Genomic DNA, 19,998 nt, shown 5'->3' with positions numbered 1-19,998 from the left:
AACTATTTTTCTTCATACAGAGAAAGTAAAATAAGCATTTGTTGTAAATATAACGTGCTATATATAATAAGGATTTTTATATATTCGATTTTTTTTTAAACAGATAAATATATAAATACATAAAAGATCTCTCGTTTCCTTAAATTTTATTCTCTACTTGGCACGTTGATGAAAAAAGAGAGAAGATGAAATTTATTACGTTTTGTTTATCTTACTTTCTTCCTCCTCCTTCTCTCTTTTTTCAAAGAAAATAAATAAAATCTTTTCATTAGACGAAGGCACTGTTTTAAGTGTTTCGCAATTATTTAATAATAGTTTAGGCCAACATTTAGGCCTATATTACGTCAACAATCAGATCTTGTTTATCTTAAAAATTAAATAAAATAAAAAAAATTAAAAAAAAAACAAAAATAAAAACAAAGAAACTTGTTCGTCGTTCGTAAATAATCGAAAATTTGTTCTTTTTTTTATTTCAAAGAAAACGTTTCTTTCGTAAAAAAATGTCCTACTTCGTTTCTTAAGAAACTAATAGATATCGAAAGATATTTCACGAATTTTTATTTTCTTATTTTTTCTTTTGACGATATAGAAATGTGAACGATTTTGAATAACAGACATGTAAAAACATGTAAAGTAGAAAAAAGTTTTATAAATTCAACTAAGAGTTTCATAGATTGGACGATCCGATAGGCAGTTATGGTTACAGCGAGTTTATTCATTCCTTCTGCTCAAAGTACTATAATAATAATAATAATAATAATAATAACAATAATAATAATAATAATAATAATAATAATAATAATAATAATAATAGTAATAAAATTAAATAAACAAAAATAAACAAATTTCTCTTTTTTTCTATCTCTTTTTCTATTCAACTATCATATTGGTCGTACAAAAACTTTTTTAAATTCTAAGTGTAATTGCTAACAAATTTGAGCAGAAAGGATCGATGATCGAAGATCAATTGGTCCAAATAAATAATTTCGAAAAGTTTGAAAGCGAAGTGTCAATTAATTTCGTTTTGTATGTATGTATTATTTTTTTTTTAATTCTTTTTTTTTTTTGTCATTTCTCTTAGTCGTCAGAATTGTTGTCTTCGTGAAAAATGTCATTGTCAATCATCGAAATCGTGTCTGAGTTTGATATAGAGGCACGAACCAAGAACTATACCAAAAAGTTCAAGGACGGATAGACCAAGACCGACGGCACCAAGAATGATCAGATGATCCTTGGTCGTCTCAAGAAACTTGTAAATGCATCCCTGCAAAAAGGAAACATCAAAATGTCAGCTTTTCGTTAAGATCGCTTTCATATCGCTATTATCATTCACCGTATATTGAATGTTAGACGGATGATCTCTCCTCCCGCAAAGTACTGTCGGTGTTTTGCAACAACTATCAGGCACGAGGCTTCCATTTTTAAGAACTTCTTCGTCCTTGTGCCATTCACTGACCAACCAATCCTCAAACCGAAGAGCACCGCAACATTTAAACTGTAAATTGTTTTAATCGAGTCTTAGAATTCCTAAGTTTTTGATTTTTCTTTTCTTCTTTTTTTTCGATGTAATAAAAAATATAAAAAAATGCTCAAAGATTAATACTTACTTCTTTTTGCATTTGATCGATTGCAGCAGTTTCTCTCGATCTTATGGAATAATTCTCAAGGAAGGTTCGATTGAGATTCATCTTCAATTCTGGACCTACTTGTTCTTCGTAGAGACGTGCCAATGCGCCTACTCCTGCCTCTAATACGAGGACTGCCATCACGATGAAAACATACTGAGAACGATCAAAAGTGAAAGTGATAGATATGTATATATATTAGTATGCATATGTATGTCATCATTAAATTTACTCACAAATAAGTGATATTATTAGCAGAAAGTTTATTACAATAATCAAATAACTATACGCATTAGAAATTCTGATATATATTTACAAATTAAATTAATTAATTTAAATGTCGTTGTAATCGAGGCACTTATAATTAAGAAAGTATTATAATTAAAATTAAAATTAAAATTAAATTTATTTATTTATAAATCTAACTAATTAAATATTTATGCAAAATGAAAGAAATAGAAATTCTTATATTAAAGCATCCTATTTATTGATTCGACAAATAAATTGTGTATATATTTATTGTAATTTATGTAATTATTGTAAATTTTGTTTCTAATAATGTTATTTATTTACGATCCATTAATACTATTATGGTAACAGCAAACGATCGTTAATTATGAAACGTTACTTTTCCAGTATACATCTTTTAAAATAGCTATCTTTTCTTTCAAAAAGAATATTACAGTAAAATAAATGTCATTATAAGTAAAAAGTAAAAAGTTAACAATAAAATAATACAACAAAACTATAACAAAATTTTTCAAAATGTAAAAACTCGAAATTCCATTTATTGATTTGATTGATAAACAAGTATTTATCTCAATTTATTGTAACAATGTCACTTATATACAAATCAATCCATTAATATGATACTTATAAAACGCGATATTACTTAATAGCAATCGATTAATTTACGAAACATTATTTTTCGAGTATACATTATTTAAAATGGCCGTATTTTCTTCAAAAAAAGAAAATTACAAGATTCGATTCATTAATTGCGTTTTCTATTTTCACGTTCGTTATATCGATTTGGTTAACGAGCACGAACAAAAATCTTAATTGACTGTTCCTACATGGTAGAAACTAACCAGAACCGATAAGACTCGCCTACAGCGCATACGATATATGTAACTACATGGTTTCGCGTAGGCGGTGAAAGGGATCGCGAGTAGAATCGCGAATGGAATCACTAAAAAGGGAGTAAAACATGATTGTATGAACGACTGATAAATATTGAATCCTCTGGTTCGTCTTTATCATTAACAATATAGAGAGATCTTTTCTCTTCTCTCAATGATGATAATAATAGTCTTAACAATAAAAGCACCTGATATGTTAAATGGATTAAATAATTTGAAAAAGAGACGTATGTTTAATAGCATATATTATACTATTATTATACTTTGCTAAAATGTTAAGAATAAGTTTAATATAGAAGGTATATTTGATGGTCCAAATATAATAGAAAAGAAATAATTTTTATTCGAAGATATTTTCCAAACTATAGAAGTCACCGATATTATTTTCAGAAATATTTATGTCATTGAAATATATCCAATATATATGTTTTTCTTATATCGAATTAAAAAAAAGGTATCAACCATATGAACAAACTTTTCAAACAAATATGCAAATTATCATCTCACTATATACATAATATGAAATAAATAAAAATAAAAAAAAGAAAACAAGAAAGCGAAATTAATATTTTTATTTGAAAAGAGAGAGAGAGAGAGAGAGAGAGAGAGAGAGAGAGAGAGAAGAATAATAAGGGTCAAGACCATATTCTACAAAAACAGAATCTTTTATTATAAATCATCTTTATGGTTTAGTTCTATGATAATGATTCGCTATCTTCACTTTTGTTTTTTGTTTTTTAATTCTTTTTTCTATATCGATATAGAAAAAAAAATACATTTGTAAAATAGAGAAATAAATGATAATAATAAAAAAATATAGAAATTGTTTTGAATGACTCACAATTAGAAGAACGCATCTGTTTTCTGTGGTAACCCCACCACATCCTAACCAGCTTCCAACAACAGCCAAAATACCTGCGACAATGAGGGCATAAGCGAGACTTGGATATGTCGACGTTGTCATGAGAGATATGTAACTGTGCTTCGAGACGACCGTCCAAATGCCAATACCGCCCACCACAAATCCGGATAACTGTAAAATAATGATACACGTATGTTGAAATTGTATGTATTAAACACGAGTTCGAACAAATTCGTGTTTCCCTTGATTAATTTATCTTCGTCTGTTTATATAAGTTTATACAAAATATGTTAACATTAATTTATAGAGAATATATAAACTTTAATTTTATAAATATTTAGTTTAGGATCTTTCTTTAAATCCTTGAAATATTTATTCTCCCTTTAAATGTTTAGTTTAGAATCTAATTATGTAGCTATGTAAATATTTAGTTTAAAACTTAATTACGAGTGCCATTTGAGAAGTTTTTGCGATTTTACTGTTTTATTTTCAGATGTATATCTGTATCTTTTATTTAAAATTTGTATCTATTTCATTTTAAGAATAGAATTTATATATTAACAAAAAAAAATAAAAAATAAAAAGAAGAAAAAAAATTTTTCAAATTGTCCTAGTATATAGATACATACAAATAGTTATTTTATATACAATTATTTAATTTGACAATAAATTTTTAATTTATATTTTATATAAATTGTATGCAACACAATTCATAATTTAATTTTATGAAATTGTTAATATCTTACTATATTAGAAATTATCATATATTTACAATTGACTATCTACTAAACCACTTTAGTTGGCATTTCTTAAAAAATTTTTTAGATCTAGAATAATTTATTTCAACATTTCTAAGATGAAAATTGTATACAACTTTCGTAGATAAATTATTTAAATATAACATACACGCATTACTTTAAATTATAAATTAATCCTTTGCACTCTAATTATTTCCCTAGCTCGTTGCTAGTTCTACCTTTAATTTAATTTTTTCTGCTTTTGATGCATATCATATTTCCATACATGACGTACACACATCCATATATATAGATACGCACGTATATATATAGGTTGTTTATAATAAAACTCTCGAATTTTATTATAAAAAGAATCAATTTCATTTTGCACTTTGAAAACAATTTTTTAATAAAACTGATTTCTACATGTTTGTTTTAGTAATTAAATTAAGTATTATATTATGATGACTCAAGAGTTCCAGGAAAAAAGATTGTCAAAAATAATAATAATAATAATAATAATAATAATAATAATAATAATAATAATAATAATAATAATAATAATAATAATAATAATAATAATAATAATAATAATAATAATAATAATAATAATAATAATAATAATAATAATAATAATAATAAAAATAATAATAATAATAATAATAATAATAATAATAATAATAATAATAATAATAATAATAATAATAATAATAATAATAATAATAATAATAATAATAATAATAATAATAATAATAATAATAATAATAATAATAATAATAATAATAATAATAATAATAATAATAATAATAATAATAATAATAATAATAATAATAATAATAATAATAATAATAATAATAATAATAATAATAATAATAATAATAATAATAATAATAATAATAATAATAATAATAATAATAATAATAATAATAATAATAATAATAATAATAATAATAATAATAATAATAATAATAATAATAATAATAATAATAATAATAATAATAATAATAATAATAATAATAATAATAATAATAATAATAATAATAATAATAATAATAATAATAATAATAATAATAATAATAATAATAATAATAATAATAATAATAATAATAATAATAATAATAATAATAATAATAATAATAATAATAATAATAATAATAATAATAATAATAATAATAATAATAATAATAATAATAATAATAATAATAATAATAATAATAATAATAATAATAATAATAATAATAATAATAATAATAATAATAATAATAATAATAATAATAATAATAATAATAATAATAATAATAATAATAATAATAATAATAATAATAATAATAATAATAATAATAATAATAATAATAATAATAATAATAATAATAATAATAATAATAATAATAATAATAATAATAATAATAATAATAATAATAATAATAATAATAATAATAATAATAATAATAATAATAATAATAATAATAATAATAATAATAATAATAATAATAATAATAATAATAATAATAATAATAATAATAATAATAATAATAATAATAATAATAATAATAATAATAATAATAATAATAATAATAATAATAATAATAATAATAATAATAATAATAATAATAATAATAATAATAATAATAATAATAATAATAATAATAATAATAATAATAATAATAATAATAATAATAATAATAATAATAATAATAATAATAATAATAATAATAATAATAATAATAATAATAATAATAATAATAATAATAATAATAATAATAATAATAATAATAATAATAATAATAATAATAATAATAATAATAATAATAATAATAATAATAATAATAATAATAATAATAATAATAATAATAATAATAATAATAATAATAATAATAATAATAATAATAATAATAATAATAATAATAATAATAATAATAATAATAATAATAATAATAATAATAATAATAATAATAATAATAATAATAATAATAATAATAATAATAATAATAATAATAATAATAATAATAATAATAATAATAATAATAATAATAATAATAATAATAATAATAATAATAATAATAATAATAATAATAATAATAATAATAATAATAATAATAATAATAATAATAATAATAATAATAATAATAATAATAATAATAATAATAATAATAATAATAATAATAATAATAATAATAATAATAATAATAATAATAATAATAATAATAATAATAATAATAATAATAATAATAATAATAATAATAATAATAATAATAATAATAATAATAATAATAATAATAATAATAATAATAATAATAATAATAATAATAATAATAATAATAATAATAATAATAATAATAATAATAATAATAATAATAATAATAATAATAATAATAATAATAATAATAATAATAATAATAATAATAATAATAATAATAATAATAATAATAATAATAATAATAATAATAATAATAATAATAATAATAATAATAATAATAATAATAATAATAATAATAATAATAATAATAATAATAATAATAATAATAATAATAATAATAATAATAATAATAATAATAATAATAATAATAATAATAATAATAATAATAATAATAATAATAATAATAATAATAATAATAATAATAATAATAATAATAATAATAATAATAATAATAATAATAATAATAATAATAATAATAATAATAATAATAATAATAATAATAATAATAATAATAATAATAATAATAATAATAATAATAATAATAATAATAATAATAATAATAATAATAATAATAATAATAATAATAATAATAATAATAATAATAATAATAATAATAATAATAATAATAATAATAATAATAATAATAATAATAATAATAATTACAACACCCAAATATGTATATACAGTTATAGAAATCAATAATTCTGAATACATATACGATCACAAAAAATTTTTAAGCGCTCCATAAACAAACAGCCATGAAAAAAACACGCTTGATAACAGACCGAATGATTTCCTATTCCTAATCAGAAATAAAAAGTCTGAGAAGACAAATAGAAATAATAATAACAGTAACAATAACATTAACAATAACAATAACAATAACAATAACAATAACAATAACAATAACAATAACAATAACAATAACAATAACAATAACAATAATAATAACAACAATAACAATAATAATAATAATAACAAAAACAACAACAATAACAACAATAACAATAATAATAATAATAACAAAAACAACAACAATAACAACAATAACAATAATAATAATATTAATAATAAATGAGTAAGCAAACGCTCCCCTCTCTATTTCTTTCTCCTATTTATTTAAAATTTTTGTTGAAAAGTTAAAAACACTGGAATCAGTCATTTTAATAAAAGACGATAGTCTAGAGTCCCTAGCATCTTCTCGAACTATATAGGGAAAATAGTAGTTATATCGCAAGATCGAGAAACAAAATTATGAGCGTAACTAGCACGCGAGCTGTCCACGCTCGTTCATTCAAAGTACTCGTGTCCTGAGAAACCTGAAAATCTCGCTTAGACTGGTTTTCTGGAATTCTCTCTTACGGCCGGTCTTTCACTCTACAGCTTCGAAACGCCTCCGCAAACGCCCCCGCAATAGCTATCGCCTTTATCTCTCTCTCTCTCTCTCTCTTTCTCTCTCTCTCTCTCTCGCTTTTTCTCTCTGTCTCTGTTTATCTGTCTTTCTTTTCTCTTTAGATGCATCCCAGACATCATCTAAACGCTGCACCGAGAGCACGAATGTTAATCCATCAATGACAGAACTTTCTTTCAGAAGTAAACTTCTACAGTGAGAAAATTTGACTATGTTAGTTAACGTTTAATATTTAACAGATGTGCCTAAGTATTACATAATATTGAGATTTTTTTATGTCATACATGAAATAATTTGATAATAACAAAACATATGCACTCTATAACGGTATATATATATATATATATATATATATATATATATATTTATTTATAGGGTATATGTATAGATATACACACTTATATTTAGTATATATATATTAGTAATTTTGTAATAAAAGAAAAATTGTCTGGAAATTCGCAATATTATTCTGCTATTTTTTCACAATATTATCATTTATTATTTTTAAATTAATATTATTTATAATATTAATAGAGTATCATAATATATAAATAATATTATTTGTATTATTAGAAATTACGAATTATTTTAAAATAATATTAATTTTATTTAATTCTTTTTTTATCAGGGCTAAATAAAACTTATCTTTTTTAAATAAACATAATAACACTTAGTTTATCGTAAAAATTATAGAAGTGAGATATCTAAATGTAAAAATTATAAAATTTATATACATATTTCAATGATTTAATCAGTATAATTTTATAATAATTTTTATCTATTCTCATTCCTATCATATTTCTCAGTACAATGTATAGATCATCGATATAAATATAACGGTAAAATAGTGCACCCACTGACGTAACGTAAACATTCTTGCGTTTACGCAATTACGAAAGTAAGATTTTCATCTACTTCCCTTGCCAAAATATGTCTGATCACGTCCAATTTTAGGCTCTCCTCATAAATATACATAGAGATGTCTGTATTTGTGAGCAAGCGTTTCTATGATACCTATAGGAAATTTCAACTTTCAGTGGACCGATTCTAACCAATAAATCGATTCCATTTAATTAGATGATTGATCGTTGAAAATTTCAATGTGGAAGTTATTAACAGTCAAATAAAAATAAATTGAAAATCATTATCTATATATCTTTCTAATCTTTCTAACGTACACATTAACCTTTCAATGCATACATGATTTCTTTTTTATACAAATATTTTCCTTTTTTTAAATACAAATATTTCATTTTCTTTTTATATAAACATAAATATAGTATATATATATATATATATATATATATATATATATATATAATATATACATATATATATATTTTTTGATACACAAATATTATACAAATATTTTCTATGAATATTCTGTATGAATATTTTATATATGCACATGAATACTCTGTATTAACATTATAAATAATTATATACAAATTATTAAGTAAATATTAAAATGAAAATATATCTAATAAAAAAATATAAAATTTAATAAAAAATAAAATTATTATACATTAATAGTATAAGATTTATTAATATAATATAATTTCACAGGTACATATTTTTATGGGTTAATTTTACGAATCTTCTTCGACTGGCTGTCTTAAAGATTAGATGGGGATATAGAGAATGGATGGAAGAGAAATGGGAGGGAGAAGACGAGTGAACGGACCAAGTTAAAGGTGGGTATCCATTAGCATATGTCTAAAGAAGATCCCTTCTTGGTGATAGCTAGTCCTTTATTTATAACGTAAGGACCAATGAACCTCTTCGTCGTGTCGCGTTCTCGAACGTGGGAGCCGATAAGGTAGATATAAAATGTCGAGAGAGAGAAAGAGAGAGAGGGAGAGAGAGAGACATTGTATATGTATCGTATTTTGTTATATTTTTGTTAAGTTGTAGTTATAGTTTGTTAAGTCTTTAAGTTAAGTTATAGTTCATTAAGTCTTTTTAATCGTTTTTCTATTTTGTATTTAATCTTACCTATTTTTTCCTTCATTTATTTTTACATACAAAATTTAATTTTGAATCTTCCATGTTTCTTTGTATACAAAATATATTGAGGTTGATTTTTTTTGCGTGAAAAAAAATTTCTTAAATCTGATATTTATTTTTTTTATAAAAAATTTGTTTCATTTTCCCTTTTGACAGAAAATATTTATTAGTTCTTCTTTTTTATCAAAAATTTTTGATGAATCTGATCTTTCATTTATTTTCCTATACAAAATTTACATTCGCTTTTTTTGTTCGTTTTTGCATATAAATATTAAGTTTAATCTTTCGCTTTTGCTTGGAAATTTTCTAAATACGGTCTTCTTTGTATAAAGTAATTGGTAACTCCAAATTTTATTTCTTCCTTTTTTTTTTATAAAATACTGGACATCGTTTCCATGATATATTTATTTATATAAGATGAGAAATTTGAAATTTGAAATTTCGTGGCTATTCGAATATTATGCAACTTTCTCGACGTTTCGTAATTTACGCATTTGCATAATTCCACATAACGATGCGTAGAGAAGCAATTGGAACGTTCTAATGCAAAGCTTGGCAAATGGCCGAATACTATTCGCAGAGGTGTTTCATGGAACTCGTTTGTCGTAGAATATTCTCCAAATGAAATTCAAATAGAAAATCGAATATTGATTTTGTCAAAATTAGAAAAAAAGTTTCATGAAAGTAGTTTTAAATTCAAGAATCGATCGCAATGACGTATATAAAATAAATTCTAGTTCTTTTTCTTTTTTTCGTAAAGAATTAATATTTGCGAAGAGCGTCATCTGATAAATTTGTAATAATTTCTTTTTTGCATAATAATAACATGTATAGAGTGGTGAAAAAAAGTCTAATTAAAATGGGTCCTAATTAAAATCAATTCTTCAAATATCAATTAACTTTTATTATTTATGAGTGTTTGATATTGTAAGTCCCTTGACAATATATTAAATGTACACAGAGGAATTTGTTTAGAACTACACTAGTTCAAGGTTGTCTAGATAAGTTTATTTTAAAAATAACAAGAACTATTACTAATGTAATAATGGTAAATATATATATACACACACACACACACACACACACATGTATATGTACATAGATATATATATGTATATATGTAATGTATGTATATTATATATATGAGTATATACGTAGTATGTGTGTGTATGTAATTATATTTTGATTTTTTCTAAAATAAAGAAATAATAAGGAGTATAGATTAATAGATCTAATCTAATGACTATGAAACGCGTATACTTACAAATAAGACGACATTGTAAATATGTAAAACATATTTAAGAAAATTGACCGAACAGCATCCGTCATCTCTAGTTCTTAATCTGGAAGAAGTACCAGGTAATCTTTCAGTACTTTTAGCCATCCTCGATCGATTTGGGTCGAAACTTGTCACCGAATCGATCGTCACCTCATCACCGGCACTACACATAAAAGAAAGAGGGAACATGTTAGGTTTGATGAAATAAAAGAAACATTTAAACGAATGGAAGTGATAGGAAATTCTCCATCTACTTATTTCTATGATGATTTTAAGACTTTGTAGAATTCATAAGTGTCAAGTAAAAAAAAGAAAGGAATAGAGAGAAAAAAAGAAAGGAAAACGTAAAAGGAAAGGTTTCCTTTTTTAAGATGGGATCATGAAAGTATCGAGAGAAACGAAAAGGAAAAAGAAATGAAATGGGTATGACTCGTACGCTCTTTTGATACGTTCCTTTGTTACCGAAGCGGTTTGGAACACAAGGAAGAGAAGGAGGAGAAGGAGGAGGGGCGAGGAGGAGGTGGCGGAAGAGGAGGAGGAGGAGGAGGAGAGGAAGAAGAGAAAGGGGGAAACCTATAAACGCAAGAGGTAAAGGTATATTAACATGTTTTTTAATCAAAGTGACAATAAGTAATAACTGTTAAGTAATGTAAACGATGACGAAACATATCCGGTCGAGAATTAAAAGTACGTGAATAACTTTGGGTCGCTACTGTATATAATAGTTAGTTATAGCTATGGCTATAGATGACGACGACGATGACAACGACGACGACGACGACGACGACGACAACGACAACGACAACGACAACGACAACGACAACGACAACGACAACGACAACGACAACGACAACGACAACGACAACGACAACGACAACGACAACGACAACGACAACGACAACGACAACGACAACGACAACGACAACGACAACGACAACGACAACACGACAACGACAACGACAACGACAACGACAACGACAACGACAACGACAACGACAACGACAACGACAACGACAACGACAACGACAACGACAACGACAACGACAACGACAACGACAACGACGATGACGACTACGACGACGACGATGACGATGATTGGGGGCTCCGCGTTCGATCCATTCCCATCAATTGCCTCGCACGTTGAACGGTGCCACGTTCCCAGCCTAGATATATCCTCATTTATCCCAATGTCCTATACGTATACGTTAGACAGTCAATTTTCCAATCTAGTCAATCATCCAATCGCATTAACCTTGTCGGCTATTCAAAAATCCTCACTTTGCTTTTTATTGCTAGGTTCCTCCTGACTAGGTAGAAAAGACAAATTTCAAAAATAATATACCTGACCAACAGTCATGTCCTGCCTTTTATTTTTTATTTATTTGTTTCCTTCTTTTTTTTCTTTTCGTAAACTACTGCCTTTTCTATTTAATACTTTCTTCCATATTCTATTTTCTAAACGTTAAGATTTGAAATGGACAACATTCGTGGTAATGAATGAGTGCTCTGTTTCATTGAAACGAACGAAACTTCACAAAACAAGCTTAGATTATGGTAACGGACGAAGCCGAGTTAAATAGAGCAACGTTAGATACATGTACCGTTAGAAAGACAGAATCTCAAATTAACGTCGTCGTTATGCTTCTGCCATTTGCATGAAACATGCCTAACGTAAGTACATCTTTTCTAATTCAAACCAGTTCTCATCTTCATTGCCACATACAAAATATTCATATTTCTTTTTGTTTTCTATTTTCCTCTTTGTCTTTTTTTGTTAATTTTTTTAATTAAGTTTTCGTTCTAATTGCTATGGGATAATTTTTTACGTGATATTGCAAGCTATGTGACTTTTTCATTTTTATCGATGTCTCTTCACTCCAGATGAATAATGCTCCTTCGAGAAAAGTATACTTATGTTATAACAAGAGAAAAAAAGAGAAAAGGAAGAAAAAAGAGAGAGAACAGAAAAGATATGTAAATGGATGAACGTGAACGTTCCAACATTTTCGTTGCTCTTATTACAATTCGTTCCAACGTAATATATCCAACACGGTTTATCGATGATTCCTTATCGCTGGATGTAAATTGATTGACCATCTGGCTGTTCTTTGGAATATGTTAGGCTCAAAGAGACCGAAGGACGAATAGAAAAATCGGAAGAAGGATAGATATATGAAAATTTGTTCATCATTTATATTATTTTTGACAAAGAAAAAAAAAACAAAAAAAAATAGTTTTAACAAACCCAATATACAGGATGTTAAATGATATAATCAAATATATTCCATCTCATTGATTCTATAAGTAAATATTTCAAATAGAAGTTATTAAATTTTGAGGAGATAATTTAATATGTATTGTAGTTATTCCATAAAAGGCGCTGTTGTTAAGATATGAAAGTTGTAACAATTTTCTGTTTTAATTTTTTTTTTTAATTTGGAAATCGATATTTTAAGCTCAACAAAAGTTGTAGAAAATATTAATACAAATTTAATGAGCACCTACAACGTATTATTGTTTCATTATTATTTCATCATGATTTCATCGGATTATAGCGTCTTGAGGTTTAACAAAATGTATAGTTGCAATAATGCGATCAAATATCCAATAAACATTTGATAACCAATGAATTCATCGATTAATTTTGTTTGTCTTATTCTTTTATTTATTTATTTATTTATTTATTTTTGTTCATACATTTTTGAAATTGTAATCATTTGAAATACAGTGTCTTTCAGCAGTCAAAGTTTGTTAAACTTTAAGGCGTCATAAATCGATTAAATATCAATAAAAAGATAAAAAGATACAGAGATACACCGTTGATCTATATTAATATTTTCTACAATTTTTGTTAGACTTGAAACATCAATTTTCATTTTAAAACAATTGTTATGACTTTTATCATAATAAGCGCTCTATTGCAAGGCGAGTAGCGCCATTGCAAGGCGAACAGTGTCATCTATGAAATAGCTGTAACATATTACATCTTCTCTCTCCAAATTTAGCAGCTTTCATTTGGAAACGTTTGTTTATAAAAATAAACAATAGAGACGGAGATATTTGGTCATATCGTTTAAAATAAGACATCCTTTAATTAATAAAATAAAAGTTATTAGACAATGTTCACTTACAATGTGTCATTGGTGAATAAATTCGGATCGATCTTCGGTATGCATTTCCATTTAAGAATCGTCGAAGATTTTCCACCACTTTCTAATTTTTCCTAAAAACATTAACAAAAATTAATAAAAATTTGATGAATGCATCAAACTTATGATAGTGATATCTTGCAATATATAAATTATATCAAATACCATATACATATAGCACATAAAATAAGCAAAGGATCAAAAAATCTAATAAATAAATTTGATTTTTCAATTTTGATATAATATTGGATATTAATCGCGTCGATATACATTTAAGAACACAGTCGATTAATTTATAGTAAATAGAAACGTAGATCGTAGATCAAAGATCATAAGATGATCAATTCATAATTTAAGTTTTTCAACTTTTACGTCGAGTCAGACTGGATATTGTTTAAATAAATTTTGTAACAATTTTTTTTATTATAAAATGACACATTTTCATATATATATATATATATATATATATATATATCTAATAAATTAATATATATCTAATAAATTAAACTATGTATGCTTTTTCTAAAAAAAAAAGAAAGAAAAAAAAATTAAAATACAAAAGAATTCTTAATGAAGAAACAGAAAGAAAAAGAAAGAATAATACTAATAAAGATCGGAAAGGGTTAAGAAGGATGTCAATATACAACATCCGTTCGTGTTACTACTTTACAAAACACACATACGTAGACGATATTCAACGATATTCAGAGAGGATATTCACCTCGAAACATTTAAGTACGTTTCTCTATCCTCTCTTTCTAGTTTCTCTTCGTCGTTCTCGCCTCAATATACTTAGTACCGCAACAGGTAATCTTCTTAATCCTTTTTAACCTGTCCTGAGAGTCCTCGTTTTCGAATCGTTTATATTAACAAAGTAAATTACTCGAATGAGAATCGAATAATTTTTTCGCAAGAAAAACGTAAACAAAACGAGATAGATAGATAGATAGATAGATAGATAGAGAGAGAGAAAGAGAGAGAAAGAGAGAGAGAGAGAGAGAGAGAAAGACAGAGACAGAGAGAGAAGTATGTGATCATACCTTCCGATCCTTGACTCGTTCCATCACAATTATGTAATATTTTTAACCAACATGGAAAAGCTATCTTCTCTCTTAGGTTAAAAATTTCAAACGAAAGCTTGGTTACTTCATTCGATTATGCCAATCGACCTCACTTTGCTCGTACTCGTTACATATTATCACGATCAATCTATTCAATAAAGCAGAGGTCACAATACGTTCGACGAGCAAAAGGAAACTCGACTCAAACTCGTCCGGAACTGTCGTTCTCTAATTTTATCTATCTCTTTCTCTTTATATTCTAATGTATTACTTCTGTTACTTCAATTTATTTTGCATGTTCTGTTCCTCCCTTATACAGGATGTACAGGTTTGTCTAAAAATTCTCAGACGAGTTAAAATTTCCTAGATAATATTAAATATTTTTTAAACTTCATTTTTTCGAAACTTTTTAGATTTGTACTTAGGCTTGTAGTTAAGGTTTGTAGTTTTATAAGCTACAATCTAAAACAAAACTTCATCTAGAATATTCCAAAAAGGAGTAATTGATTTTTAAAATTTCCTAGAATTTTTTGTTCACTCTGTACTTATCATATATTAGATCTATCCAAATGTTTTGTCTGCTTTTTAACTTAAAAAAAAAAAAATAAAAAAAAGAAATTATATTTTTCATAAATATTTTATTAATATTAACAACTTGAAATGAATACTTCATATATAATTTATATATAAATAAACTGTATATATATGTATGTATATAAAAAGTTATTAATTTTTTATAAATTCATATAACACAATAATATTTAAATTGATCGTTCTTATTTACAGATAAATTTGCAATACCTAATACTATTATCGAATAGATGAAGTAATAAAGAAGTGTGTAAAAGTGTTAATAAAATCATTTTACTCTTGTGTCGTGTTCACGAAGGAGTTTATTAAATAAGAGCAGAGGTTAAGAAGTGGGCCGAACAGATTGCATTTCACGAACACTGATTGATTTCTCAATCTCGTTTCGATTTATTTCTCTCACTCCAAAGGATTAATTCTTTGAAGGAGATGACGATAAAAAAAGAAGAAAAAAAAAATGAAGAAAACGAAAGTTTGATAATGGAACGTCGAACGTTAGTGACAGTTACAAAAAAAAAAGAAAGATTCGAAGTCCAATAGGAAATAGTTTTCTTTCTTTTTGGCAAGGAAGTCACGAGAAGGAACGGTAACTAATAACTCGAGATCGTGACTCACGACAGGAATCGTAATATAATAGCCAAGATCATGGACATTGGCCTCTAGATCTTCGAAAAGAAAAAGAAAAAAGAAAAAAAAAAATAACAGAAAAAAGATTACTTATCTTCTTTTTTGTGCTCGTGCCTGATTTTAAAAAAAGACAGGAAAGTTTGCACATTCGAGTACGAACGTAGAACGAATATAACAGTTGAATAAAAAAGAAAAAAAATAAAGAATGAAAGAAAGAAAAAACAAAGCTTTTTTTCGAGAAAATCTCCAAATCTTTTTCTTCATCTCTTTTTATTTATACGACTTTAGAAATGGCGGGAAAAGTGTGAAAGATAAATTCAAACGTGAACCAGGAAAGAAAAAAGACAAAAAGGAAAGAAAGAAGGAAAGAAAAAAGAAAAAAAACGAAGTTCCACGACATACCAAATATCATTAATTGGTTGACTCGTGTTGCTCGAAAAGGAGTTTTTTAATTGGCGGTAGAGTCTAAAAGAAAGGAAGAGAAGGTAAAGGGGCACTAACCCAGCCGTCCGTATAGCTCGACGATGTGAATTTGCATCGAACGAGAAGAGTAGTAAGAGTGATCTCCATTTAAGGCTATGATTCGTGGATCGCGGCGGTGAGATTTAAAGCATAATACGGAGGTAACCGTGATATCGACAGAGTCCTCGTTTATAGGACCTCCCGCTTACTCGTCGAACCTTATTAGCTTAATTAACGTCCGCTTCCGTTCGGCCTTTGAATCTGATCAAAACTTTTCTTAACTTAACGAATTAATTTGACATTTTCTTTTTTATTTTTTTTCTTTCTTTTTTTTTATCTTCCTTTCATCTCTTAACTCGACAAGAAGATAATTAATTAATAAATGTTTCGTAATGATATTATATTTGAATTCTTTAGTGATTGCGATTCGTTTCGAAGAAGAAGAAATCTTCCATTCAAGATAATGAGTACTTATCATCTTAACTCGATTCATCACAAAATTCATATATACTTATATCTTATGCGAACGTTATACAAATAAAGAGCTCATGGAAAGGTAAATATTTGTAAGAGAACATACAGAGAAAGCGTTCGTAAAAGCAGCGCCAAGCGATCTATTCATTCAACTACCAATAGCATATGAGTTACGAAGGATACAGAGAGAAGGTGATTGGTCAGTTTAGAAAGACGATATTGCTTCGAAAGAGATGCGCAACGCGCTTCTCTTACACGCGCGTTTCTCTCTCTCTCTCTCTCTCTCTCGATATATATATATATATATATATATATCTTTCTATCTATCTTCCTATTCTATTTTATCTTTCACGTAACGTCTACGATCTACGTCATAAAAAGAAACGTATCCAAGGTTCTGAAAGTCAACTATTTTATCTCGTGACTAGACTAGAACGAGGACAAGGACGCAACCGGTAAAAGATGGAATAAAAACAAAAGAAAAAAAAGAGAAGATTCTTCCGTGATTATACTCGTTCGAATAAGTACATTGCACTTACTTACCGAGCAGTTTTTGTTTCTTCAATTCAAGGAAATGGATAATGTAACGGTAAGACTGTCTTATCTTGTTTAGGCAAGTAATGACAAACGAAAAGATTTAAAAAAAGATAGTTCTTGTAAGAAATAATGTTTTCTCGTAGCTCTTCTTGCCACGCATGGCACGAAAATTGGCCGCGAGATCGCGTAATCGTCGCGCGTCGGACCGCCGACCTTCGAAACTTTTTTCTTTCTTTAGAAAAAATAGCACGTGTAGAAGGTCGAAGTTTTTATTTATTTGAGAAATGTCTTTAAGGAAGAATATAATAAGCAACACGATTCACAATGGCAATGACGTTTCGAACAACGACAACGACGATGAGATAATACGAAGCAATGAAATAGACCTCCTATCTCGGAATCTTGAGCGCGACTGACGGACTCGTGGCGCGCCGTTCCCCTTCTCCTCCACCTTACTCTACTCAAAGCCGATTCCGTTCTCTATTCTCCCCACTATTACCGTGTACACCGGCGCAATATTTAACTTCTTCCTATAGCGTTTATCGAGATATCAAATACTGCTTTGCTAGTTATCACATAGAGCAATTCGATTTAAATACGGTTCTTCGTTGTACCGACACACAAGTTCCCTTTTTACTTCTGGTTACGTAACGTTAGAGAGGACACAACATAATTCAATCTCTTGATAGCATATGCTTGCGAAAGGAAGTGATAAAGAAATTAGATCTGTTACTTTTTCTGCGTACTCTTTAGATTTAGTGAAATTTTATCTGAGTAAATGCATAATTAAATATTTGTTTAAGACTTATCTACTTGAAATATCAGTTAAAGAATAATTTTGTTCAATTTTGATCCATAAAAATACAATAATCGATGATGATGAGTTTTTATTACGAAATCCAATTTCTTATTTTTTTTTTTTTCTTAAAGAAACAGTATTTAGTGTATCAATACATATATATCTACGCGCTGAACTTACGTGTAGACGAACGTGTCGTGAATTATTTACAAAGCTAACGGCACAAAAATTCTCATATGTAATATTCTATACGATTTGTTTTTATTTCGTATAGAAGAATTTTAACGAACTCTATGACCGTTTAAGGTAAAATGTAAATCGTATAGAATGTTTTTGTTTGTTAATGACATGGCGTTCGTTACAGAGTTATCGTAATTGACGATAAGATGCTTCTTCTTTTTCGTTTATCTCTTCTTCACAAAGATGATCACGATGAATAAAGGCGTCGACGACGATGATGACAGTCAATGACGATAAACGAAGAATAGTGCCGATGTGTTCGCTGTGGTCAACAAAGATTAAGTCTTTGTCCTTCACTGGCCGTCTCGACGAAATTACGAGGCAGGTGCTGCAATAAAACAATAAATTTATTCTAATTGCATTGAAAGTAATTAGCAAATGGAACGAGTTCATCGAAGAGACGCTCCAACGTCGCAAGCAGAGTTATTTGTCAACGATAAACTACATAACAAACCATATATCTCGAGTATTTTGAGATTCGACAAGATGCTGCACCTTTGGCAATGTTTATGAATGATAATGGATGAGATAGACGAGACGAGATAGAGACGATGAGGAAGATAGATTAACTATGAAGAACAACGCGCGTACTAAGACGCCTTGAGATGAGATTACTTTATCATGACACTTTTCAACTAATTAAACTAAACGATTACTAATAGATGACAGGATACTATTAGTAATTGTTTTACTAATAGATTTCTAATAGATGAAGAGATACTATTACTAATCGTTTTACTAATGATCCTTGTCTACTACGTTCTCAATTTTCTTTTTCTCGACGTACCATTCGTGATGTAC

At 25.8% G+C, this 19,998-nt stretch overlaps 1 protein-coding gene across 3 annotated transcripts; it reads right to left on the bottom strand.

Annotated features, from left to right (window-relative positions):
* Positions 1 to 199: 199 nt before the first annotated feature.
* Positions 200 to 19,974, bottom strand: LOC118446514 (CD151 antigen). 3 transcript variants are annotated; one of them, XM_035877255.2, is made up of 7 exons: positions 18,165 to 19,974; positions 14,392 to 14,483; positions 11,246 to 11,423; positions 3,609 to 3,800; positions 1,608 to 1,781; positions 1,334 to 1,495; positions 200 to 1,264 (listed from the first exon to the last, which is right to left on the bottom strand). In XM_035877255.2, the coding sequence occupies exons 3-7, from the start codon at positions 11,363 to 11,365 to the stop codon at positions 1,118 to 1,120; spliced, it is 795 nt and encodes a 264-aa protein (XP_035733148.1). In that variant the 5' UTR covers positions 11,366 to 11,423; positions 14,392 to 14,483; positions 18,165 to 19,974; the 3' UTR covers positions 200 to 1,117. The 3 variants fall into 3 exon arrangements, with proteins under 3 accessions (XP_035733148.1, XP_035733151.1, XP_085515346.1); XM_035877258.2 differs by lacking the exon at positions 18,165 to 19,974 and adding an exon at positions 15,131 to 15,233; XM_085659220.1 differs by lacking the exon at positions 14,392 to 14,483.
* Positions 19,975 to 19,998: the final 24 nt, after the last annotated feature.

The sequence above is a fragment of the Vespa mandarinia genome, chromosome 9, assembly GCF_050613455.1.
Source record: "Vespa mandarinia isolate Hongniang chromosome 9, ASM5061345v1, whole genome shotgun sequence".
Taxonomy (NCBI): Eukaryota; Metazoa; Arthropoda; class Insecta; order Hymenoptera; family Vespidae; genus Vespa; species Vespa mandarinia.
The sequence above is the reverse complement of the archived record's forward strand: the minus strand, read 5'-3'. Positions and strand labels throughout refer to the sequence as shown.

Bases quoted from the DNA above. Each gene is read 5' to 3' on its own strand.
- LOC118446514 (XM_035877255.2), bottom strand. From the start codon at position 11,365: ATGGCTAAAAGTACTGAAAGATTACCTGGTACTTCTTCCAGATTAAGA. The intron at 1,496-1,607 runs GTAAGTATTAAT...AACAATTTACAG, and splicing joins TCGATCAAATGCAAAAAGAA to TTTAAATGTTGCGGTGCTCT. The intron at 1,265-1,333 runs GTGAATGATAAT...TCCTTTTTGCAG, and splicing joins CGTCTAACATTCAATATACG to GGATGCATTTACAAGTTTCT.